A 27,264-nucleotide genomic window follows, 5' to 3' on the forward strand; every position below is an offset into this window, starting at 1 on the left:
CCTCAACCAGGCACTTCTGCTTTCTCGCAGTGTGAGAAGCAGAAACATAAAATTGTAAATTTACCATTTCATGTTTCTGCTTCTCGCACTGCAAGAAAGCAGTGGGGCGATGCTCCTCCGCCCTAATCGAAGAGCAGCCCCTGCGGCCGACCTTCTTCTGCTGCCACTGGCGGTTTTCTAGCAGTAGACCCTTTGTCAGAGTCGGAGTCTATCCTTGTCACGATAACTGGATTAGCCTCTCCTTCACCAGTTTTGTCATCCAATTCTCTGGAACACTCCTCAGGCAGATCAAGTGCTATTTCAGTTTTTGACTAACCTGCTCCTGTGATCTCTCGACCACCACTGGCTCTTCTTGGAGATGTGGTGTTCTTTCATCATGGTGTCTTGGAACTGTAGGAGTATGGGTAGCATGAATCCAATAGGAGAGACCTCCACTCTTCACAGCAGTTGTAGTCACGAATATGACTTGGTATGGCCCTCGCCAACGAGGGTCCAAGCACAACTTCCATATGCACTTCTGCACCACCTCCCAGTCTCCGTCAGGTTGTGCCACTGCTCCTGGTGTGGCCGGCTGTAGCAGCTTCAACCTGATGAGACTGCCTGTTTAGTTGTAAGGTATAGCAATATTAGATGTTTTGGAGAAGTTCTGACAATATTTGGGCCCGGGCCACTGCACCTGCTGCACTATTCAAATAATGACCCTGTTGCCTGCAATATAACTGCACTTGTGACTGCCTCTATCATAGTAAAATATAACAGTTTTGGGTGCTTAGATTTATGACAACTTTTTGGCCCTGATGCCACTGCACCTGCTGCACCATTTAAATCAAGTACCTTTTAACTGCAAGGTAACTGTAATTGTGACTGCTTGTATAGTAGTAAAATATAAAAATATTAGATGTTTAAAAGAAGTCTCACAACTTTTTGGCCTGGAGCCACTGCACGCGCTGCACCATTCAAATTATGACCTTAGGGCCTGCAAAATAACTGAACTTGAGACTGCCTGTTTAGTAGTAAAATATAGCAATATTTGGTGTTTAGTAGAGTTATGACAACTTTTACCCCTGGTGCCACTGCACCTTTTAAATTAAGCTGCTTTTAACTGCAAGGTAACTGCCTATATAGTCGTAAAATATAGCAATATTAGGTGTTTAGAGAAGTTCTGACAACTTTTGGGCCTGGAGCCTCTGCACCATCCAAATCATGACCCTGTTGTCTGCAAGGTAACTGCACCTGTGCCTGCCTGTTTAGTAGTAAAATATAGCAATATGAGGTTTAGTGGGGTGCCTAGAGCTTTTTGTCCTGGCATCACTGCACCTGCTGCACCATTGAAATCATGACTCTAGTGCCTGCTAGATAACTGCACTTGTGACTGCCTGTTTAGTATTACATTTTAGTGATAGTCTGAGTTTAACGGGGTCCCTAGAGGCTTTGGCCTCAGTGCCACTACACCTGCTGCACCATTCAAATCAAATCCTCTTTAACTGAAAGATAACTGCAATAGTGACTGCCTGTTTAGTAGTCAAATATAGCAATATTATGTGTTTAGAGGACTCTGACAACGTTTAGGCAGGTGCCACTGCACCTGCTGCACCATTCACATCATGACCCTAGTGCCTGGAGTATAACTGCATTTGTGACTGCCTGTTTAGTTGTAAAATATTGCAATATTTGGTGTTTATAGGGGTTCCTAGAGATTTGGGCTCCGGTGTCACTGCACCTGCTGCACCTTGAAGTCATGGCCCTCGTGCCTGCAAGGTAACTGCATGTTGGAGTACAATATAGCATAGCTGTTGTATATTAACTTTATTTTTAACATGCAATGTTTTATTACAACATTTATAATTTGATCATAATGACCAAATATATTAAGTTGTCAAAATCAATGGGACAATGCCTACAAAGTGCAAAAAAAGGCACTGAGGCATGAATAGGAAATCCCACAAACGTTCTCAGGCTAAAGCATCTGCTTTACACAACAAAATGATAAAAAGCAAGCATTCCTGCATGGAGTTAGAAGCTGTCTGCCATGTCCGTGGAAAGATCTTATCTTGACAGTAAATAGGGCTTCAACATTGTGAACAGCTTTAGTAGAAGATAAGTATAGTAAACGGGTGCAGCCAGGGGAAGTTAACGAAAAAATAAGTTCCACACTATAGCGGTCTAACACAGTTATTCGGCCATGGGAACTGATAAGAGCCCCCTTTTAATATATATTAAATACAAGAGATTTCACAAGCACAGCAGGCAAAACCTAAAAATAGAGTGGGCTTGGAAAACATGCAAAGTAACATTTGTTATAAATAGACAAAAATATGTTCCTTTCTCTGATATTTTCGATGATTTGTTGCAGGTATGGAAGTCAACGGAACCAAAATTGTTTCTTTTGCAAACAGTGATTACAGAATATTTGATAATGCCGGACCTTTCAAACCACATCTCAACTATACAGTAAAGGTATGTGAAGAGCAGCCTTTCAGTACCCTGCTGTCAAATACCATGTGCTCCCCCAATCGACTGATGATGTTTGCCATCATGCTGAAAGGTCTCACTTTGCACATATATGACTATAACTCTAGGAAAATGTTGCTTCCTTCTTTCTTACACAAGTAGGACATAGCCAGACCCATGTAGTGGTGTTATTGAAGTCAGTGGCACCATTGAGCTCACCTGGAATGCAATTTCATCTAAGTCTGTGAGGCCATTATGTTCACCAAGAATGTGGCTCCGGTAAAGTCAGGGTCACTAGGCCATTGACTTTGCATAGAATGTGACTGTAACATCTGTAGGTCCATTGAATTTACCTGGATTGGGACTCCATTATGGTCACTGGAGATATTGAGTTAACTAGAAATGTCACTTCATTAAAATGAGCTAGAGCAGTGAGCAGGGCATTGAGTGGACCTTGAATGTAACCATATCAACAGCTGTAGATCCATTACATAGACCTTTATTTTGTCACCATTAAAGTTAGTGGGGCCAGTGAGTTGATCAAGAGTGCAACTCATTAAAGACAGTGGGGCTATTAAGGTGACATTAGGTTGACCTGAAATGTGACTATTAAAGTCAAGTGTGACTCTCGAGACGGACATGAATGTGACCCTAATTACATCCTTAGAGTTCTCTTCTTGCTGAGCCATGCACTTCACCACCAGCAGGACGGTGGGACCACTGCTTGTCTCAGCGGAGTGTGTCAGTCAGTGATGTAGGGTGCAATCTGACAGCAGTGGTGGACTCATATTACTAAATTGTTAGGTTAGGTGACCTCATGTTCATGTGGCGGTCATCTTACATGATGGGATTGCCGCCTCAATAATAAGTGCCCAGTTTTATTTTCTATTCATTGCTTCATGCTACGACTGCTGGCAGGCCACTTCCCTACAGCACCTGAGCAACACATTGGGGGACTTACGTGCATGTGCTCGGAGTACCCCAGCTGTGGCCCGCTACCCGCTAGACTGAGGCCATCATATACTGCAACGCCAGAAACAGAGGCTCCTTTACCATGTCAATCAAGCAATGGCTGAAGAGGCTGACACAAAGTTCCTGCTTTTTGTGTTACTGGCCTGAATCCTGATAGGCTGCTAAAACCGTCTGAACTCAGAACTAAAACGTCAAAGTACAATAATATCTTTACATGTATTCTGAACTTGGCTAGTAGGAGAAGTGGTGGGTTTGGTGCATTCAGAGAAACAAAAGTTGCACTTCGCACATTCCTCTTCCCGTTTGGCCCAGTTCAGACTAAGGAGACAAAACTCAGAAAGTTAACCTTGAAAATCTCTTATTTTACAGATACAAATAATGAGAAGTGATATGCAACCGATGACAAAACAGGAGCGGGACCAGAATGTGTCTATACTAATAATTCAATCAACTTATGACCACATATGGAGATCATGGGATGGCACACTTGTTATTTATGATGTGCCGCCATCTACCACACCTGACACATGGGATCAGCAACAGTATGCCATTCCAGAGACCGGCCTATTAAAAATTCAGTTTCCAGTGTTGGCATCAACAGGAGTGATCACCATGCAGGTAATAAGCCTAAATCAGGAAGTGTCAGCTCTTCCTATTACAACTGTTTGATTCAAAACTGCTGTATTTAACGACTGTTACCAAATCGTGCTTGAAATAGAGCTACGGATCTCGAATGGGAAAACAGAATTCAAAGCATATACCCATGTTTTTAACATTTTATGGCCCATTCTTGCTGACTTTACATGGTGAAGCATCTTGGCCATACCAAAGTAGCATTTTCTGTAAGCAAGGTGAAGTGTCTGTCTGGAAGAAAATAGAGGAACTTCATTGTCAAGCATTCAAGTTCTATTGTGGCTTAATGTTTTTTCCCCAAAGGAAGAGTTTGTCAGGTTCAGATAGTTTACACCTGATGTTTATTTGAAAGCTCAATCACCTGCCGGACCATTGTGTGGAGGAGTTGAGAAGCACCCTAGCCATGGTAGGCTGACACAAAGGAAGAAAAAACATGAGCCCCTGATTTTCACTAGGCTTGAGTTGTGAGGATAAGACAGATTGCCGATGTTATAGGAACTACAGGAGGTTACTATTGCAACCATCCAAGGTTACAGTACTCCAGCTCAGCACAGTCTACCAACAAGGCCGCAAAAGGTAAAGCTAGGCTAGAGTACTACGAGGCTCCTGCACCACTAGAGCAAGCCAGTGAGGGTGTGGCCATATGTAGATAAATATATAGTTTCCTTTACATGAGATCAAAATCACGAGACCATGTTTTTATGAAGGAGACCGAAGCATTTAATCTCGGAATAACTTTATTCCATGGAGAAACAGGCAAAGATGGTGTATCCATTAGCTCTCACCAGCTGTAACTGACTTACACACACACGGACTGGACTTCACGTTCCATGTTCCATGGAACGCAAAGCCTACAGTATTCAAAATGGCAGCATAACAGTATAATGATACATAAACATAACACATCCCCCTCCCTCTTTTTTTTAACACAAAAAAAAATGTATTTACATTTTGCACGAAACCAACAGAAAGAGTATGAAATAAATGTTACAAAGGAAAATTCTCAGAAATATAATCCTTTAACCACACGGGAGGTTTTTTTTTTTGATTGGATTGCTTCGAGTCCGAGACAACTCTCGCTTGACCCAAATTAGAAAAACTCTCAACTTCACCTTCAGAATTGTGTGAGCTCAAATCCTGTGAAACATTCAAATCATTTGAAATATTCTCTTTAACAATTTCTGGGGAGCTTACATCATTTCTAATATCAGAATTACCTTCAAACTAAATATCAGCAAAATCATACATATTGGGTATCAAATTAATAAAAGAAAAAGGTACAGACCATTTAGCTATCCTCTTTAGGTTCCAAACTTTACCATCAGTGAAACGTACAGCATTATTCAAAACTTCTGCAACCTGCAAAGGTTAAAAAAAATGACTTTCCTCTTTAGAAATCTTCCCAGGTGTTTTTTACTCTAATCCATTGTCTCCGTCACACCATGTTTAGCATCATACCATTCTTTTCTTTTGGCTTGAAGTGAAACAGCTCCTTCTCTTACAAAATCTTCTGACCAGTGCACAATACTAGACTTGAATAACCAACTAAGTGTAAATTTTGTTCTAGGATTCTACCACACATTAAAATAAAAGGTGGATAGCCTGTAGCTTCACACATTGAAACCCTGTAGGCCCAAACCATTTTTTTGCACATGAGTTTCCCAATCATCCTGCTTAGCAGTTATCTGGATAGTTTATAACTCTATTAAAGCGCTCCACCATGCCATTGCTGTTCAGATTGTACAGTGAAGTTGTTTTATGTTTGATTCCTAGTTTACTGAAATATTCTTTGTCTATATTAGATGTAAACTGTACACCCTTATCACTTAACAGAATGGTGGGAATGCCTTCCATTTGAAACGCTTGGTCTAAAAATTGAAGAACAGTATCAGTGTCAGCCCTATCTTCCACTTTGAAAAAAATGCCATCTAGAAAGCATATCCATTAGTACCAAAATGTATTTCTGTTCCTTTTCAATGGGAGCCATGATGTCAATAGCAATACATTCCCAGGGTGACATAGGTTTGGTCATTTCACCTAAAGGTGGTTTGATTATGACCAAAGATTTATCAGCCACTTTACACACCCCACATTTTTGTACAAATGCTTCTATGGCACCATCCATGCCAGGCCACCAAAAATAAGTTTTTACAGTTTGTTTGTTACGGACAATACCAAAATGTCCTTTGTGACATAAAGCAAATATGGACTTGCGCAAATTCTTCGGAGGAATTACTCTTTCACCTCTCCAAATATTCTCACCTTGAACACACAGATCAAATCTAACTTCCCAATATGGTTTTAAAATGTGCTCCTTCCCAATTCTCTTTGGCCAAGACTGTTTAAGATGCAATTTAACTTTGCACAAATTTCATCTTTTTTGTATTCTTCCTCCCATTTGTCCTTAAGAATACTACTGTCACCAAAATCCTGTACATAAGCAACCTGATATGAGTTCCATACTTCATGCTCACATCTGTCAAGTTGTTTTGGCATTCTAGAAAGAAAATCAGCCATACAATTTTTCTTCCCTGGAAAAAAATCCATTTTATAAGAATTGTCTTGCAATCTGATAGATAATCTGGCTACTCTTACAGACGTGTTAATAGTGCCTTCAGTCGTAAGTACTTTCAGTAAAGGTTTGTGATCACAACGTAACGTGAACTGTTTACCCCGTACGAATGCCTGAAAATGATCAACAGCCCAAACACACACTGGTGTCTCCGTCTCAATTACTGAGTATTTCTCTTCAGTGGGTAACAAAGATCGAGAAACAAATGCTATAACATGTTTGTTACTAACAACACCCACTTGAGCAAGAACAGCACCCAAACCTTTGATACTCGCATCTGTGGTTGTTACACTCAGGGCATCAGGGTCAAAACTCTTCAAAGAGGCAACTTTTGCAATGCAATCTTTTATATTGCAACAATCTTGTTCACATTCTGGTGACCATTCAAATGTGTTTTTATTCTTTAATAATTGCCTAATATTATACGTTCTTGAGGCAAAATTTGGAATATACTTAGAACAGAATTCAGCAAGACCAATGAAAGATCTCACGTCATCTGTGCAGTTGGGAGCAGGTGCACACTTAATAGCATCAATTAGGTTAAGCTTTGGTTTGATACCATCACTATCAATAACATGCCCCAGATATGTAGCATTATTACTGGCAAATGTACATTTGTAATATTCAATTGTTAATCCATCAGATTCCAAAATTGTTAAAACATCCTCCAAAGATTTATCATGTTCTGCTTTTTTTCCCAAAAACAAGTATATCGTCCTGGATAATGTTTGTGTGTTTGATATTGACAAATAATTGGTGCATTAGTCGTTGAAAAATGTCCGCAGCTGACGCCAGACCAAAAGGCATACTTTTGAATTGAAAACAACCCTGCGGTTTAATAAGAGCTGTACATTTCTTGCTACTTTTAGAAAGGGGGATCTGATGATAAGCAGGAGATAAATCAATATTAGAGAACCACGTGGCTCACTCCAATAAAGCCAACATTTCATTTATTTTGGGCAATGGGAATTGATCAACTATGATGTTCTCATTTAAATGGCGTAAGTCCACACATAGCCTCAATTTCCCATTACTACGTTTGACCACCACTAAGGAAGAAACCCATGCAGAAGCTTCAACTGGTTCTATGATATCAGAGGTAACTAATCTGTCAAGTTCCAAAGCCACATCATTCCTTAAAGCAATAGGAATATTCCTAACTTTATGAATTTTAGGTGTAGCACCATCTTTGAGTAATATCTTGTGCCCAAATCCCTTCAACTTGCCTATTTTTTCTGAAATACAGACGGAATTTGAAAACAAAAAGTTTTTCTCCAACTTTCGTACCTTTATCCATTACCAATACTTGTTCCACAGCATTCGGTTCGAGAATGATATGTAAGTCTTTCTGGTCCTTCCAACCCAGCACAGATGGACCTTTTCTAGAAATATACAATTTGCCATACGAATGGTGATTCTTGAACTCGAATTTAAACCAGCGATAACCTACAATATCAATTTTCTCACCTCTGTATCCCTCTGGATCAATATCAAAAGGAAACAGTTTGGTGCCAACTTTACATATAAAGTACTTTTTCCATACTTCTTCATTCACTATGGAATAAGGTGAACCAGAATCAGCGTACATTTTAACATGCACTCCACCAATTCAAATATAACATTCAGGTTTGTTCTCAATAAGTAAACATCCATCCCTGATGTTAAAAAATAACTTCTTTTTCATCTCAAAAGAACATTCGGAAACATGCTCATCATCAGTGCTAAACACACCATCAGAATCTATATCCTCTTGAACACATTTCACAGATTTAGATCTTTCTTCTGCATACCATTGTGTAATGTCCAAAAATACCAAAAGAATTGCATTTGACTTTTCTTGCTGGGCAAGATTTAGCAAAAGCCAAATGCTCTAGACTTCCGCATCTATAACATTTAGGTTGTTCTCTATTTGATCTGTAGTTGCTCCACTCTTCAGATTTTTGTTTGCTATTAAACTTAGGTTTAGTACTCGCTCTTATTTTGGATACAGTATCACTTACCATTGCCTCAGTTTTCAAAGCATTGGCACATCTACTAGATGTTTCAGCTTTACGAACTATAGCAAGAATGTCATCCAAACAAGCATCTCCAGTCATCCATAAACACTCCTGAATGGCAGGATTATAAGCATACATAACCACCTGGTCACGAACCTACTCTTCCAATAACCCACCAAATGCAAAATCAATGGCTAATTTCTTTAACTCACTCACTTAATCGTCTATGGATTCTGCTTTGAGTTGCTTTCTTTAAAAAAATGTGTAGCGTGCCATACCTGTGCACACTTTTGGGGCAAATTACTTATCTAGATTAGCAAGAGCAACAGTAAAAACATTACTATCACCACCACCAACCACAGGTTTGTTAATTTGATTGTACGTTTTAAGTCCTTGGGGACCTAAAGAATGTAATAAAATGCGTTTCTTGTGCTGAGCAGACATTTTGCCATCAGAGTCTACAGTTTCAATATAATTTCCATTCTGTCCATTTAAGGACTGGTTCAGATCCACCAGGCCAAAATACTTGTGGAGGACTCAAAGTAAAGGTTTGCTGACTCATTATTCCTTAAACGATCTCCTCGTAATGTCAAATCAAACTGCAAATGTGGAATTGTTCAGTGTGTTAAAAGCTTGACACTGTCCTTTCTTCACCACAAAGCACTGAAATAGAACTTCCAATTAACAAATTATTTTAAATCACCTAAAGAGGTAAATTGCTGTTCAAATTAGATGCTGATGCCTGGAACTGTATAAACTTATTGCAGGTTTTTTAGATCCTTGGCAGTTAACTTCGTTTTTTCTTTTTTTTTTAAACCAAAACCATTTATCCAGGAAATTCCCAATTTAAGATTGCCCCCGTCTGTGACATTATCACGCATTATGTTTAATTAGTAAAGACGTCTGAAGCGCGAAGGAGACACTCCAGGGGTCGCAAGCAGTGAACAAAGCACGCGTTGCTGTTCGCGAGCAGTGAGCATACAGAGCGTTGCCAGGAAGCTACTGTTTGAACTTTCAGAGAGAGAGTTCCAATGTTGAAACGGTAATGCCAAAAATACAATTTGAAAATCCTGCAGTTAATTTCAGAAACAAAATTGCTCACCAGTGTTGCAGCATTGCTTTATCCCTCACATTAAAGCCAATTTGCGCCTTTTGAATATGCGTCACTTGCCGTTGCATCAACTCTGCCTGTCTCCGTTTAAATATTGCAGTTAAGTCCTCCTTCACTGGTCCTTTCAAATCCCGCTCGTCGCCATTCTTTGTTATGAAGGAGACTGAAGCATTTAATCTCGGAATAACTTTATTCCAAGGAGAAACAGGCAGGTATAGGAATACAACAAAGACCGTGTATCCGTAAGCTCTCTCCAGCTGTAACTGACTTACACACACATGGACTTCATGTTCCATGTTCCATGGAACGCAAAGCCTACAGTATTCAAAATGATAGCATAATAGTATAATGATACATAAACATAACACGTCTGTCAGAACCCCTTTCAGAGGGCCACAGGGCATGTATAGGCTACTGGGTCCAACCGTGGTGGTTAAGGCCTGTTACTCCTGATGTCCCAGGGCCTGATCTACTATGGATTCTGAGCAACTGGGCCAAGTACCCCTTCAGTACTTGACTCTTGTGGTAGCTGTGTCCCCTTTGAAAGGAAGTGTAGATACTGGTTAGTGAACACAACTCATAACTCAAAGTTCACGCAGCAATGTCAATAAATGAATGTCCAGTCTTATACCTGTTTATATATTAAAAAGTATTTTATTTCTAATTCCACATTCAAAGAAATATTACAACAGTCAAAAGCAATAACACAGTCTCCTCTTCTGTTTAATTGGCAAGTCCCTGTCCCATCTCTTTCTTTGTAATGTGGTTGAGGTTATTCCCCGTTCACTGGTGGCTGCATCCAAGGAATGCTCACCAGTAGACATTACTCAAGAGTCCACTCTGACTTTTAGGAAACAGTCAAAAGTGTCTATGGTGCTGCTGCTCCTTTACCAGTGGATACCCCAGGTCTTGGCAAGCCCATATGAAGTTTTACCAACTCCAGAAGTTAGGAAGTGTTCAGTGTTTCTGCTGGCGCTCTGACTGTGGGCACTTGCAATGCTCCAGTCCTGCTCTTTCGAGTTGCTCTGCAAACGGGATGTGTGGCACCAACCAGCAGGCACAGCCTTTCCCCGAGCTGCGCAGCCAGCTCCAACAGCGATCAGAGGTGCTTCTGTTGGTGCTGTAAGTTCAGTGTTTCCTCAAACGAGGGAAAAATAAGCTATTGATCGGAGTGCTCCCAACACGGTCGCATTGATGGAGTGATGTTCTTTCAACTTCCTCTGGGGTTCATGGGGCATGTCAGGGGCAGGTCTCAGTGCTTATTCCAGACCTGCAGGTCTTAGGTTCAGTTTTCTGAGTGATGGGACAAACATTTTTAAGTAACTGGTACCGGCAGTCCCTACAGCCAAACGGCGTTGCCCTGGTACATGCTGGCAAGGTGTTGGTCTTCACTGCGCAGCCACTTATACCACGGTGGCCCCTCCTGGCATATGGGGTGGCCGCTCAGACCCACACAGTTCATGCCGCTTTGTCAGCAGCATTTACTTCAGTGGTGGACCCTCCTGGCATACAGGGTCACCGCAACAAGGTGGTATGGTTTTCACGCTCTCTGCAAGGCACTCAATTTTTGGGTACGTTCCTCGTGGCCCTCGCCTAGCACATAGGGGTCACCAATCCTATCCTGCACATTCAGTGCACAGCCATCACCATGTAACTTGCACTGAGTGTCCTTTTGGCAGGGCTCTCCAATGGGCCTCCCTCCCACCAATGTTCTTCTCTTCCTCACAGGGCACACTGGTCTTGGCAAGCAGGAAGGCGCTGGTGCTCTATACTCCAGAGAAGGTGATCTTGGTTTCCCTGGTTAATATCCCCTCACCCAGCAGGGAGACTAGCTGATCTTGGCCCCCAGTCCTGGTCACAGGCAAAAATCTTGCAGCCATCCTCTCCTCACATAGCCCATCTGGCTGCTTGGCAGATGACAGATGCATGGTGTCTCAACCTCTCCTTCTTATAGTCCATTTCCAGACACCAAATGTGATTTGGGATCTGGATCTTTGAAGTTTATGTTGGGATTCCTCTTCTTCTTGAAAAGCTGTCTATCACAGCAGGAGAGACTCCTCTAGACTATCGTCCCACAATACAGGTCATGAGAGTGACTTGAATTCATACCTTGATGTCAGCTACAGTGATATGTGAATCAAAAGGATAATCCCAGGCTCCCAGCACTCCTCTTTATGATTCCCCTATTCACCCCATCTCCATTCCGAGTTGTGTCCAGGACCCTTGCTTTTGATCTGTCACTGAATCAAAGAGCACCCTTAAAGTGTACAATGGGGGACTCTCTCTCTGTCCCTTCTCCACTGTGTCCCATCCAGCTCATTGGAATGCAGCAATACACAAATGTGTCATGGGACATTCCTCTACTCCTCATGTGTTCACGAGACAGGTCTCGGCTTCCCAAAATGGAATGCAGGCTCCTCCATGTAATGTACCATTGCAGGCACATTTGCACTCAGTGTATATTCAGTACAGTTACATCCATTGGGCCTGCACAGACTCAAAAACATTCTGCACTGACATTCGCTCTGCACATTGTTCAGTACTGTAGCCTGTATATGTTCTGCCATGGTGTGCTATTTGCAAACACACACACTGTCAGTACACATATTTATCATGCACCCATTGCACAACACTGAGCTTTTCAAGTATTGTACTCTATGCAAGCACATACACACCCAGCTCATGCTTCCACTGTTTACGTACTGCACATCACTACACCTCTCATGTTTTTCATTCTCACAGGTATACAAACACCCAGTACATGCATGTACTGCACAGCACTGCTCTATCCCTGTACTGGACCCTTCCCATGTAAACATACCACCTGCATGGATTCACCTCTCCTGCGCTGTACGCACAGTACTTTACATCTAACTGATGTAGGCCAAGGGTGAGTTAAGCATACAGCAGCAGAACTTTTTAAAAAAGTGAGTGAGCTTGTAGGCCTCCACTGACCCGTTTACTTCTAATGATCTGTATACAGTGCTCATACACCTCAACTCCTGGGAAGGCAGTAGCCTTCTACCACAATGAGGGTAGAGCTTTGTGCATCCCTCTTGGTCCAACAAGACTACAATCTGTGAGACAGGCCTATGTCATGGCACACATGCATGATCCGTTTTTGCCTATGACAGTAAAAATCAGCATTAGGGGGGGCATGGCCAAGGACCTCAAGATAGCGGTCGCACTTTCGTAGTGCTCCGGACCCCTCCATCATCCGTCCTGACTCCGCATACCATCGGGCCCCTGTGACCCTGCACTCCCTACCTGCACACTCGGAGGTCCGGAGACCCCCGCCGCGGTGCTGATTGCTGCTCCTCAGGGCCGCAGATGCTTTTCCTGCTCCAGCTCTCCTCCCGGCCTCCCACAAGATGGCGGCTCCCGCCGCGGCCACTGACTCTCCACCGGATCACCTCCTCTGCCTGTCTTGCTATGCAGCGCTCTGGCGCCGGCCTCCGCCGGCGGGATTGAGGACCTGCTCCTTTTCTCCGGGTGCCGCGGCTGATTCGGCTGACACTGCGGGTGCCCCGGGGACGCCTGTCTGCTTGTTCGGACCCCTCCTTGCACTTGAGAGGTCTGCCCCTGCCCGCGGCTGCCTCAGATCCCGGCGCTGCGCGGTTCCAGTGCATCTGACCTGGTCAGCCCGTTATCGACGGGTGCATGGTGCTGCATCCATCCCGCAGTCCTGATAACAAAGTTTGAGTGGGGTACGTCCTTTCAGCTCGACCATATCTTCCTTGGACTTGCCCCCTTTCGCTGCTCATTCCTGCCTCGGCTGGCTACTCAAGCAGGATCCCAGGGAATTGTTCCACTTACCAGGGTGCTGTGGTCCCTTTGTTTCCTTGCAGCGGCTTTGGCCGTGTCTCTCCGCTGGGGATCCCGCTACCCGCCCTGTGGGCCCTTCTGGACTGCCGTCTCCGTGGGTGCTGCCTTGCTGGCCTCCTGTGCCCGGCTGACGTGACTGGTGGGGCGGCTGTGGCTGGTGGAGCTAGGGTGATGCCTGTTTGCCTTCTTGGGCTCCCCCTTCGTCATTCCGAGGCCCCCGTCAAACGGTGGGATTCGGCACTGGGCAAGGGCCAGCCTGGACCTCCGTCCTCCCCAAAGGAATTTGGTGGCCATACCATCCACATCCCGGAACCAAGATCTGGCGAAGGGGAGGTGGGTGTTCTGAAGCATGTACAAAAAACGGGGCAGGATCATCATTTTGTACAGGGCAATCCTGCCCAGAGGGTTTAGAGGCAGTGTGCGCCATTTAAGAAGATATACGCGGACCTGCTTAACCAGCGGGGTGACATTGAGTTCCCATGCAAGGTCAGGTTCCCTGCAAAGGACATAATTGAGACCCAGAAAAAGATTTTTTAAGGTTCATAATGGCCATGTGGAATTCGTACAGCATCTAAGCATCATCTTAGCACACTAGTCAATTAAATGTTGTTTTGCAATGTTTCCCGAAACATTATTTGTGTACGCTAAATTAATAAAGAATCTTTTGAGTGAGTGCTATGGAATTCCAGTACACCTCTATCAGGCTTCATTTTTTTATAAGAGGGGTGTTGAACACTACTCAGTCTCATCTCACCTCTTTCTAGATCTAAACAAAGATATTTTACCTTTGGCTGAATCACCACACATGACACTTCTAATTCTAAAAATACTTCACCACATCACCCTAATACAGTATCAAAACCCAGAATAGACGTTTTCATAGAACAGTTTTAGACCTCTCGTCTTAATGTCATCCAGTCTGCCTTCTTTGAAGTCTACCATCATTCTTGGAATTATCTGTTCAAACTGAAATACTTCAAAGGTGATGTGATGGAAAGATGAACAATGTCAAACACTCACCTCCAGTGAGAGTTCTGAGCCTTAATCTATTGTTTTGTTGCTCACCATACCATTCCAGTTTGGATCCAGCCTAATGTAAATCAGTCTTGACCTTGCTTTCCATGTGAACAGTCCAGCCCGAACTGCCAGGCTAAGTCCACCCTGGACCAGAAACAAGCATTGTGGGACCAGTTTCGAGGTATCACCCCTCATCAGCCAGGATAGCTTGAAACCAGTGACATGGAGAGAACAGTACCAACATCTGGGTATACCCATCCCACTTGGGGTGACATATACAAAAAGAACAATTGGGAACAGTTCAGCCGAAACTGCCAGGGTATTACCCCTCATCAGCCAGAATAGCTTGAATAGCTTGAATCCATTGGCTTGATGAGCACAGCCATAAAAAACCTCAGCAGACTTGTTTAGCAGGCCTTGACACTCCAGTGAGATCTGACACTATGTCAACAAGAGGCCCACTGTGATGAAGGCCAGTCTGACTGCTGAGACAAAAGATGGGTACTGGCCTAGATGTTAGCTACATCTGCTTGTGACAGTGTAGGCCTCTTTGAAATTAATCAAGCCCTTGGGCCCAGTCCACAGGCAATCCTGTCAAGAGCGCAACAATGCCTCCCCACATCCAAGGCCTTTTACCCCTGTCCTGGAAACAAGTACACACCACATTCACACCAATTGGAATGCTAATTACTGGCTGGCAGAAGAAGGAGCGCAAAATACAGATTTAGCTTCCAGGGGCTTCAGACAGGGCAAAGATGAAAGTCATCTTTCCATAATATTTATTACAAATCCGACTTCACCATGAATTGGGTTTGAAATAAATATTTCAAAAAGTCCAAAAATAAAATTTGGAACTGTTTCCTAGAAGGGGATAACATTTATTAAACTTAAAATTGTATCTCAATGCTTTTCTATGGAACATTCAACCCTACTACAGTGAAAATAACTTTGAGGTTACTGTAAGCACATGTTTAACATTAATGCTTACATGACCTACTTTTCCACACAATGCACTCTGCCCTAATGGGCAGTAACGCAAAAACAACAGTTGATGGACAGAAATGTATATCATTCCCAAAAAGAACCACTTCGGTTTTGCTGGAATTCAACTTGAGCAAAAACAACAATTGATGGACAGAATGCAGAACAATGTCATACATTCACCCCAGTACAGAGATCTGGGCCTAAATCCATCGTTTTTTTGCTCACCATGCCGTTCCAGTTTGAACCCAGCCATATGCAAATCAGTCTTGACTGTGTGCCTCATGGGTACAGTCCAGCCAGAACTGCCAAGCCAGGTCCTCCCTGGACTGGAAACAAACATCCTAGGACTGGTTTCGGGGTTTCACCCCTCTTCAGCCAGGATAGCTTGATTCCAGTGGCATGGAGAGTACGGGACCCACGCCTGGGCATACCCGTCCCACTCGGGGTAACAAATGCAGAAACAACAGTTGATGGACAGAAGGCAGAACAATGTCATACATTCACCCCAATACAGAGATCTGGGCCTAAATCCATCGTTTTTTTGCTCACCATGCCATTCCAGTTTGAACCGAGCCATATGCAAATCAGTCTTGACCCTGTGCCTCATGGGAACAGTCCAGCCCGAACTGCCAAGCCAGGTACTCCCTGGACTGGGAACAAGCATCCTAGGACCGGTTTCGGGGTTTCACCCCTCTTCAGCTAGGATAGCTTGATTCCAGTGGCATGGAGAGCACGGGACCCATGTCTGGGCATACCTGTCCCACTCGTGGTGACAAATGCCAAAAAAACAGTTGATGGGCAGAATGCAGAACAATGTCATACACTCACCCCAGTATAGAAATCTGGGCCTAAATCCATAGTTTTTTTGCTCACCATGCCATTTCAGTTTGAACCCAGCCATATGCAAATCAGTCTTGACCCTGTGCTTCATGAGAACTGTCCAGCCCGAACTGCCAAGCCAGATCCTCCCTGGACTGAAAACAAGCATCCTAGGACCGGATTCGGGGTTTCACCCCTCTTCAGCCAGGATAGCTTGATTCCAGTGGCATGGAGAGCACGGGATCCAAGTCTGGGCATACCCGTCCTACTCGGGTTGACAAATGCAAAAACAACAGTTGATGGACAGAATGCAGAACAATGTCATACATTCACCCCAGGACAGAGATCTGGGCCTAAATCCATCGTGTTTTTATGCTCACCATGCCATTCCAGTTTGAACCTAGCCATATGCAAATCAGTCTTGACCCTGTGCCTCATGGGAACAGTCCAGCCCAAACTGCCAAGCCAGATCCTCCCTGGTCTGGAAACAAGCATCCTAGGACCGGTTTCAGGGTTTCACCCCTCTTCAGCCAGGATAGCTTGATTCCAGTGGCATGGAGAGCACGGGACCCACGTCTGGGCATGCCCGTCCCACTCGGGGTGACAAGTGAAAAAACAACAGTTTATGGACAGAATGCAGAACAATGTCATACATTCACCCCAGTACAGAGATCTGGGCCTAAATCCATCTTTTTTTTGGTCACCATGCCATTCCAGTTTGAACCCAGCCATATGCAAATCAGTCTTGACCCTGTGCCTCATGGGAACAGTCTAGCCCGAACTGCCAAGCCACATCCTCCCTGGACTGGAAACAAGCATCCTAGGACCGATTTCGGGGTTTCACCCTTCTTCAGCCAGGATAGCTTGTTTCCAGTGGCATGGAGAGCATGGGACCTACATCTGGGCATACCCATCCCACTCGGGGTGATAAATGCAAAAACAACAGTTGATGGACAGAATGCAGAACAATGTCATACATTCATAATGGGCAGTAAGGCTTACTTAGGGGTGAAATACATATTTAAAAGAAGGGTTTTAGGCCTGTCATAAGGGAATATTTTGACAGGTGGAATTTGCAGTTAAAGCCTGCACAGCCATGCACTGGTAGCAGGGCTGCAGTCATCTTTACATTGCAACTGTAGGGTATGGCACAATGGGTGCTGCAATCTCCTAGTGATATTTAAGTTACAGACCATTGGTATCACTTGGTACCATATAGAAGGGACTTATAGTTAAGTCAAATATACCGTCAGTAGTTTCCCAATTGTATTATGTTGAAAGGAGCAGCACACTAAAGTATACACAAAAGTGATGGATGGAATGCTTGAAATAATCTCAGCCACTGGTAATTGCTGGGGGCTGCTTCCCAGTCCATCGTTGTCTTGCATACCATGCCACCTCAATGTGAACCCAGCCATATGCAAATCAGTATTGAACCTGCTCCAATGGTAACAGTCCAACCAGGCCAGATCCTCCCTGAATAGGAACACTAGCAACTTATGACTGGTTTCACCTTAGCTGGGGTGCCTTAGCCAGGCATGTCTTGGTTTCATTGACAGAGTGTGCAAGGAATCCACATCTGGTCATATCTGTCCCACTTAAAATGACACACCAAAGTATACAAAAAGTGATGAATGGAATGCTTGAATTAAACTCAGCTGCTGGAAAATACTCAGGCCGCGTCCCAATCCATTGTTTTTTTTTACACCATGCCACCTCAGCTTTGACCCAGTCATATGCAAATCAGCCTTGACCCTGCTTCAGTGGAAACACTCAAGGACGAGCTGCCAGGCCATGTTCCTCCCTGAACCGGAAAACAAGCAAACCGCGACCAATTTCATCCTAGTTAGATCTCATCATCCAGATACAGCTTAGTTTCAGTGATGCAGTGTACACGGGACATACATGTGGGCATACCTGTCCCAATAAGGGCGAAACACTAAAGTATACAAAAAACTGAAGGATGAAATGCTTCAATCAATCTCAGTCACATGCAATTATGCAGGTCTGTATCCCAATCCATCATTATTTTGCACACGATGACACTTCAGCTTGGATCCAGCCATATGCAAATTAGTCTTCACCCTGCTCCAGTGGGAACAGTCGAGCCCGAACTGCCAGGCTAGATCCTCCTTAAACTGGAACACAAGCAACCCAGGATCGGTTTCACCCGAGTTAGAGCTCAACAGCCAGGTATAGGTAGGCTCTAGTGACACCGTGTGCATAGGACCCATGTCTGGGCATACCCACCCCACTTAGGGCAAAACACTGAAGTATACAAAAAAGTGATGGATGGAATGCTTGAATTCATCTAAATCACTGGTAATTACTTGGGTGCCACTTCACAGTCCATCGTTATTTTGCACACCGTGCAACCTTGGCTTGGACTCAATCACTCTGGACTCAAATCCATAAGGGAACAGTCCAGCTCGAACTGCCAGGTCAGGTCATCCATGAACAGTAACACAAGCAACCCAGGGCCAGTTTCACCCTAGTCAGGGCTCGTCAGCCATGTACAGGTTGGCTCCAGTGACACAGTGTGCACAGGACCCACATCAGGGTGACCCTGCAGAAAAGGCAACATTTAATTTATCTTGGGTGTCCAGATTCTATTTTCAAAGTTGTCCTGGGCCTGGAGCTCTATCAGTCTTCGATATTTAAGAGCCTGTTAATGCTGTTCTAAGGCGAACCTCCCCTGCTGCAATACACATTTCTTTTTACATACATTTCTCTGGGGTTAGATTTTACGACGAGAGCGGACTACTAGTTTTTGAAAAGATTATCAGGCAGAAGGATCTGGGCCTCATCCAGTAGACTTTTGCCCTATCTCTGTGTCCTCTCTTTGGTCTTCCTGGACCTGCCTGGAGTTAAGATAGGCGCTCATCTCATGCTATTTCCCAAATCTGTTTTCTGAAATTTCCATCTATGAAATAGATCCCTCTGATTGCATTGCTCCATGAGATGTGGGGCCATTAAAATTGGCAACACAACTAAGTCAACCTCTACTCTCAAATTGCAGAAATAGTTTTTTCCCCAAGCTACGTTATCAGGATTAGCATCTGCCTCTACAGTCACAACAATTCCTTTAAAAGTCTTGACTACCTTTTTATTAGAGAGGCCCGAGATCAAGATGTAGTCTCATTAGGTACGAACGTGGTACAAGAATAGGCCAACTCCTTGTCTGGTGTGCTCCCTATGCTCACCTCCGACTGCGAGGCCTTGGTGCAACAGGACAAATTCAAATATCTGGGAATATGGATTTCACATTCCCCTGAGAAATTTCAGCGCATGAATATTCAGGTGCAACTGGTACGGTTGCGCGAGGACATAGCCAATTGGCGTCAACTCCCCATCTCGCGTATGGGTGGGGCAGTCCTATATAAAATGATGGCTCTGCCACGGCTGCTCTACGTGATTCAGAATACGCCATATAAGCTACCTGACGCCTTCTTCCGTACCATTGAGGGCGAGCAACGCAACCTGCTGTGGGGGGAGGGGCATCGCGGATTGCGCTCCGCAAACTCCAGAGAGGGGTCTATGAAGGGGGACCGGCCGTGCCGGACATTAGGTGCTATTACTTAGCATCCCAACCTATAAATATTAATGGCTGGGTCTTTGCACTGCAATCTGACCCTGCGTACAGAGTGGACCGCCTAGCCATGGGAGCGATCGGATACCCGGCAGCGCTTTACATGAAGAAAGGGAGGAAGCTGCTCCCGATGCACAGTCAGATGGTGGTGAAGGCTTGGGACGATGCCACTAAGGCACTGGGGTGGAAGGGTAAGCTGACTCAACGGACTCCACTCTGGCATAATGATGGACTACGAGAGGTGGGTTGATTGAGTGGATTTCGTTGCTGGAGTCATATCGGTATTGAACGTCTTGGGGATATATGGAAACGGGATCTAATGAGTTCCTTTGGTGACCTCCAAGGATGGTACCAACTGGCTGATACGGAGTAGTACAGGTACATTCAATTGAAACACGCACTACGATGCCACATTAAAGACAGCGAAAGTATACCAGAGTACGCCCCCTTAGAAGACCGATTGCTGTTGAATCCCATTCCCAAGCAATCTCCCTTACATATAAAAAGTTAATGAATAACCTACCTGACCCCCTCGGCACGCTACGGGCAACTTGGGAAAAGGTTGTCGGCCTATTGGAGGATGATGACTGGCAGCAGGCGATTCAGAACCCCAGAGAGATCGCTATAAGGGCCAGATTTAGACTAATTCAGTTACACATCCTGCATAGGGCATACTATTCATGCATGATCGGGCGGGCGGACTCGGATACCTGCCTTAGGGGCTGTGGATTGCCAGGTACTTTTTTTCATATTCTGTGGGCGTGCCCAGTAACTGTACTGGGGAAAAGTAGCCGGGATAATGTCGGGAGTGGTGGGAACTCACATCCAAGCGGAGGCATGCTGGTTTTTGCTAGGCATTAGTGGAAAGGAAAGATGGCCTTCACACACAACAACGTGGCTTTTGCTGGGCGCCGGAAATGCTAAACGCAACATAGCACATCTGGGGGGTGCACGGATACCTCCCAAGGTAACTGACTGGAAATCGGACTTGGATTGGTGTTGCTTGGCAGAGCGGGTGGTATACGAGAGCAGGGGATGCCCCAAGAAGTGGGAAAAGATATGGGGCCCCTGGGAGATCCTAGATTGAGCAGTGGCCAGGAAGGTGTGAATCCGGGTATATACAGGGAAACTCGTTCGCTAGGTGGGACTTTGTGAAATTCTTGCCCCCCACTGTCTGGGCTTGCCTACAGTCCTGTTATGCTGGTGTTTGTAGACTGCATGACGGATTGTACTGTACTATGTATCTACCTGGAACTGTTGTATTGTTCAATAAAAAGATTTTTTTTCTAAAACAAAAAAAAGAATAGGCCAACTCAACTCAACTCAAGACTCAAGACTACAAATTCAAAGGTCGAACCCTTAATCATAAAAAATGAAATATTTATCAAATAATAGTGAAATAGTTGATAAAAACTGATAGAGAGAAACTGGAGACACATAGTATTTGTAGGAATAACAATAACATGAAAGCTTGACCACTTATAAATTTGTACAGAATTTTGTATTTTCAGAAGAATAAGAATGATAATCCCAGACCACTTATTGAGCAGACCAATTCAAAGGAAAAATATTTGCACACAAAATGTGTCCAGTAGAGGGAATCTTCATAGCAAGATTATTCTTTAACCCCTTCGCTGCTAGGCCTTTTCCCCCCCTGTGCTAAGCCTTTTTTGGTCTATTTAGAGTAGTGCGCGCTAAGGCCCCTGGAACTATTTGACCACATAAGGTATCTATGCCAAATTTGCATCCTTTTCTTCCAACATCATGGGGATTCTAAAGGTACCCAGGGTTTGTGGATTCCCCTGGAGGGGTCCCAGAAATTAGCCAAAATACAGCAACATTTTGGGTTTTTTGGGACTAATTGGAAAAACGGGCTTCAAATGAAAGCGTCTGGGTTTTTCTCTGCAAATGGTATCAAAAAGGGTTTGTGGGGCTGAAATCACCATTTTCCCAGCTTTTAGGGAATGACAGACTTTTGTCAGAAAACCAACATTTTTTTACACAGTTTTGGCATTTGTCTGGGACATAGCCTATTTTTGCTTTTTTTTGTGCTTTCAATCACCTTCCAGTTAATGGTAGAAATGGGTGTGAAAGCAATAATGGATCCTGGAAAGCTATACATTTTAGAAAAGTAGGTACAATTCTGAATTCAGCAAGGGGTCATTGGTGTAGATCTATCAAGGTTTCTTTATAGAAACAGTTAAATATAGGAAAAATTGAAAATTAGTTGAAAAAAACAGCTTTTTGTGCCAACGTTTTCACCTGTAACTTCTTCTAATTATGACAGCTCTTTGAAAGCAATATACCGTTTCATCCGCTGGACTTTCCTGGTTGTGGGGATATATAGGACTTGTAGGTTCACCAAGAACCTGACGAACCCAGAGTAAAAAACTGAGCATCAATTTGCAATGGTTTTTTATCATGTTCCGGGTATATAGCAATTATTGTGGGAAAATGTATACATGGAAAAATCGGTATGAAAGTCACCTGTGTATTTCTGAAATGGGAACAAATTATAGAGCTTAGAAACAGTACATATTTGCACATTTTCGAAATTGGGAATACTCATACTAGCATGAGAACTTTCAGTCATTTTTCAAAATGACTTCTTTTTTACACAATGTCTTTCATTTGGAATGCAGAAATGCATCAAAAATCAATAGGTAATAACAGTTGCTTTACAAATCTGAATTACCCTAAGTCTCCCGATAAAAATGGTACCTCACTTGTGTTGGTAGGCATAGTGCCCATGACAGGAAATGGCTCAAAACCCAACGTGAACACACCACATTTTCACAATGAAAATTTACCCTTTTTTTGCGATGTGTCTAGCTGTAGTTTTTTAACACTAGCTCTGCTGGCACCTAGGGAAACATAGCAAACCTATACATTTTTGAAAACCAGACACCCAGGGGAATCCAGGATGGGGTGACTTGACTGCCTCCCACCAGGGTCTGTTACCCAGAATCCCTTGCAAACCTAAAACATTGTCAAAAAAAACAAATTTTCCCCATATTTCTGTGGTGGAAAGTTCTGGAATCTGCATGGATCCACACATTTCTACCCACCCCGCTTTCCCCAAAGTATTACGAGAAAAATGGTACCTCACTTGTGTGGGTCGGCCTAGTGCCCGCAACAGGAAACTGCGCCAAACTCATTGTGGTCACACCTCAATTTCGCAGTGAAAAATTACCGTTTTTGGCAAAGTGCCTAGCTGTAGTTTTTGAACCATAGGTCTGCCGGCACCTAGGCAAACCTAGTAAACCTATACATTTTCGAAAAGTAGACACCCAGGGGAATCCAGGATGGGGTGACTTAGCTGCCTCCCACCAAGTTCTTTTACCCAGAATCCCTTGCAAACCTAAACAGTTGTCCAAAAAAACACATTTTCCCCACATTTCTGTGGTGGAAAGTTCTGGAATCTGCGTGGATCCACAAATTTCTACCCACCCTGCGTTCCCCAAAGTCTTACGAGAAAAATCGTACCTCACTTGTGTGGGTCGGCCTAGTGCCCGCGACAGGAAACGGCGCAAAACGCAACGTGGTCACACCTCAATTTCACAGTGAAAAATGACCTGTTTTTGCTGTAGTTTGTGAACCCTAGCTCTGCCAAAACCTAGGGAAACCTACCAAACTCACACATTTCTGAAAACTAGACACCCGGGGGCTTCTAGGGAGGTATGGCTTGCGTGGATCCCCCAACGTTTCCTTACCCAGAATCCCCTGCAAACCACAATTTTATCTGAAAAAATCACTGTTTTCACACATTTTTGTGTGGGAAAGTTGTGGCATCACCGAGCTCACACAAATTTCCCACCAACCAGCGTTCCCCAAGGTCACCCGGTAAAAATGGTGCCTCACTTGTGTGGGAGGCCCAAGTACCCGCGACAGGCAAGGGCCCAAAACGTAGTGAGGCGACATCAAAATTGCCTATCTCAAAACCACCTGGTTTTGCAAAGGGGGTCACCTGGGTTTTTGGCCCCGTGCTCGGCGGCCATATAGGGAAACCCACCAAACCCACACATTTCTGAAACCTAGACACCCGAGGGCTTCCAGGGAGGTATGGCTTGCGTGGATCCCCCAACGTTTCCTTACCCAGAATCCCCTGCAAACCTCAGTTTTAGCTGAAAAAAATCACTTTTTCACACATTTTTGTCTGGGAAAGTTGTGGCATCACCGGGCTCACACAAATTTCCCACCACCCAGCGTTCCCCCAGGTCTCCTGATACAAATGGTGCCTCACTTGTGTGGGAGGCCTAAGTACCCGCGACATGCAAGGGCCCAAAACATAGTGAGGCGACATCAAAATTGCCTATCTCGAAACCACCTGGTTTTGCAAGGGGGTCACCTGGGTTTTTGGCCCCATGCTCGGTGGCCATCTAGGTAAACCTACCAAACTCACACATGTCTGAAAGCTAGACACCTGGGGGCTTCCAGGGAGGTATGGCTTGCGTGGATCCCCCAACGTTTCCTTACCCAGAATCCCGTGCAAACCTCAATTTAAGCTGAAAAAATCACTTTTTTCACACATTTTTGTGTGAGAAAGTTGTGACATCACTGGGCTCACACAAATTTCCCACCACCCAGCGTTCCCCCAGGTCTCCCGATAAAAATGGTGCCTCACTTGTGTGGGAGGCCCAAGTACCCGCGACAGGCAAGGGCCCAAAACATTTTTTGATATGCAATGTTGACGTCGCCTCACTATGTTTTGGGCCCTTGCCTGTCGCGGGTACAAAATGCAGCATCCGTAGCAAAAGTAAATACCGATCACGAGTCATAACTGCAGGAAATATGGCCATTGCCATCAAGGGACTGGTAGACCAATAAGAAAGCCATGGACGGCTTCCTTATCAAACCCATCAATAAAGTCAAACCCAAAAACTTCTTCATCTCTTCCAAATTTGTGGGAGTCCACCGGGTAGCTCTAGAGGGGCCTAAGTTTGTCACTGTTGTCCCTCAAAAACTGTTCAGCATACAAATTAGTCTGCTCAACCATCTCACCCAAAAATACATCATCCATAAACAACTTAAAAAACTGTATAGGTAAAAAAAAATTCACAATCCACTCTACACCCTGCATCACCACTAAAGGCAGGCAACACCGGCTGCACCATGTTTGGATTAACCCAGTGTCCAGCACTTCCAGTAGGAAGCCTAGCAGCCTCAGGCTGCAATCCAGATGCCTCTTGCACCATCGGCACAGCAGTATCCTCCTCTAAAACAGGCACTTCATCCGCACTGATAGTAGCTTCATCTGCACTGAGAGTACCTTCATCGTCCGATGATTCCATGTGGAGAGAAAACTTACTGCCTGAATCTTCCCCTCCCTCCTCTCCCTCAGACGTACTGTCAGTCTCATAATCCTGCTCAGAGGAAGATTCAAGAAGCATACCAACCACCTGCTGAGCAGTCATTCTACGGCTAGCCATACTGCTTACTAATAAAAGTAACTTGTCAAACAAGTCAACAACAACAAACACTTTGTAAAATAAGTAATAAACAAAATGCACCTTTATCAGAAATACCTATATTCTCCAAAACGATACCACTCACTTGCCAGAAGCAGCTAAATTCACCACCACCTACTCTGCACAGACACAGTATGGATCAACAATATCCCACTAAAAAAGAAAGAGAAAAGAAAATTACACACAAGACAATGCAAAACACATCGCAAAGAATTCCAATAACAAAACACTAACTAAATAAGCTGCCATTATGACACCACTTACAAAAAAATTCATTCATACATGACAAAAATACTAATTTGGAGAAAATACAACAAAACATTTTTTCTTACCAAATAAATGCAGCTACGCAAAACTGCAGAACACCACTGTTGAAATCGCAAACAGGAATCAAAAGCTTTACACTAGAATAAAAAGGAGAAGAAAACATTACAATCACATATGCGATTAATGCACCAGTCCACACACAATGTAATAGCCAAGCTAAGGGGTAGGTGGGCCTAAGAGTATAAATAAAATATTCACCCCCGTAAAAGGGGAGGAACCCGTGCCCTTAAGGCCACTCCCAAACACAAAGAAAAGGTGTCTAGTGGCTTCTGCCCCCCTTGAGGGCAGATGGGCATAAAAACATACTGCTATTCTGCCACCCAAAGAGGGCAGAAATGACCACAATCATCCTCCCATAAAGGGTAGCGACCCTTGTCCAAATGGCCGCTCCCCAACATAAAAAAAAAAAAACCTGGGTGGTATAGTGGCCCTACAAAAAAACAAATCAGCTGATCTGCCCCTCAGAATGGGCCAAATTAATGCTCACCAAATGGGAGCAACCCTTGCCCAAGGTGCCACGCCCCACAAAAAAATCCCTGGCGGTCTAGTGGGCACAATTTAAAAAAATCATGGCGATCTGGCCCCCTGTGGGGCAGACACAGCCACAAATATTGACCCCAAAGGAGAGTGACCCTTGCCCAAGGGGTCACTCTCCACAAATAACTCCTTGGTGGCCTAGTGGGCCCTACATTAAACAAGTATTTGCAATGCAATCGGTCTCGCCTTTGGGACCTTATATGTACTTAGCTATGCAGCACATTAGCCTGCGCCCTGAAACATCTGCTGTTCTTTGACATGGAGGGAAAGTAAGCACCAAACTGCGTAACACGCCAAGTATTGGAACACACAGGGAGAAATATTGCCTTTCAGCGGGAAATGGTATAGGCCAAAGCTCTGTTTTAATATAAAATCTGGGCCTTCGGTGGTCATATCACTGAAAATACAAGATTTAAATAAAATATTATTGTCTATGGGTGCTCGTGGAAGACTTTCTATGGACTGAAAACTAGAGAATGCTGAAGTGATTCTGGTATTTTATTGACTTCTGCTGGTCGTTTTCTATCAAGAAAGTTAAATAGAGGCAGTTGCCAGAAAAATAAAAAAAATGTAAGTCCATCAGCAGAAAACAATTCTGGTATTATACTGACCTCTGCTGGTCATTTTCTATCGACAGTTAAATAGAGTCAGTTGATCAGAAAAAAAAGTCCCTAAGCGGAAGCAGACAAGTCCTAGGGCTGATCTCCAGAGCCCGCAAACCATATAAACATATAAGTATATACTAAAGTATATACAAGAGGTCTCGAACGCTCGACCTAAAAATTGCGAAATTGGGGGCAGACAGCCAAAATCATAAGCCCCCAAAAGGGGAGTGACCCTTGCCCAAGGGGCCACTCCCCACTAACCCCCAAAGGGGAGTGACCCTTGCCCAAGGGGCCACTCCCCACTAACCACTCCCTGGCGGTCCAGTGGGCATTTTTTTTAGAGAGATAATCTGCCCC

At 44.1% G+C, this 27,264-nt stretch overlaps 1 protein-coding gene across 1 annotated transcript in view; it reads left to right on the forward strand.

Annotated features, from left to right (window-relative positions):
* The window catches only part of LOC146817360 (CD109 antigen-like), a 1,044,213-nt gene that overhangs the window by 396,764 nt on the left and 620,185 nt on the right, over positions 1–27,264 (forward strand). Inside the window, exons 10-11 of the mRNA XM_085610952.1 lie at positions 2,354–2,457; positions 3,793–4,041. Of these exons, the coding sequence (XP_085467078.1) occupies positions 2,354–2,457; positions 3,793–4,041 (353 nt within the window). The remainder of the gene's footprint in view (positions 1–2,353; positions 2,458–3,792; positions 4,042–27,264) is intronic.

The sequence above is a fragment of the Triturus cristatus genome, chromosome 6, assembly GCF_964204655.1.
Source record: "Triturus cristatus chromosome 6, aTriCri1.1, whole genome shotgun sequence".
NCBI classification, from domain to species: Eukaryota; Metazoa; Chordata; class Amphibia; order Caudata; family Salamandridae; genus Triturus; species Triturus cristatus.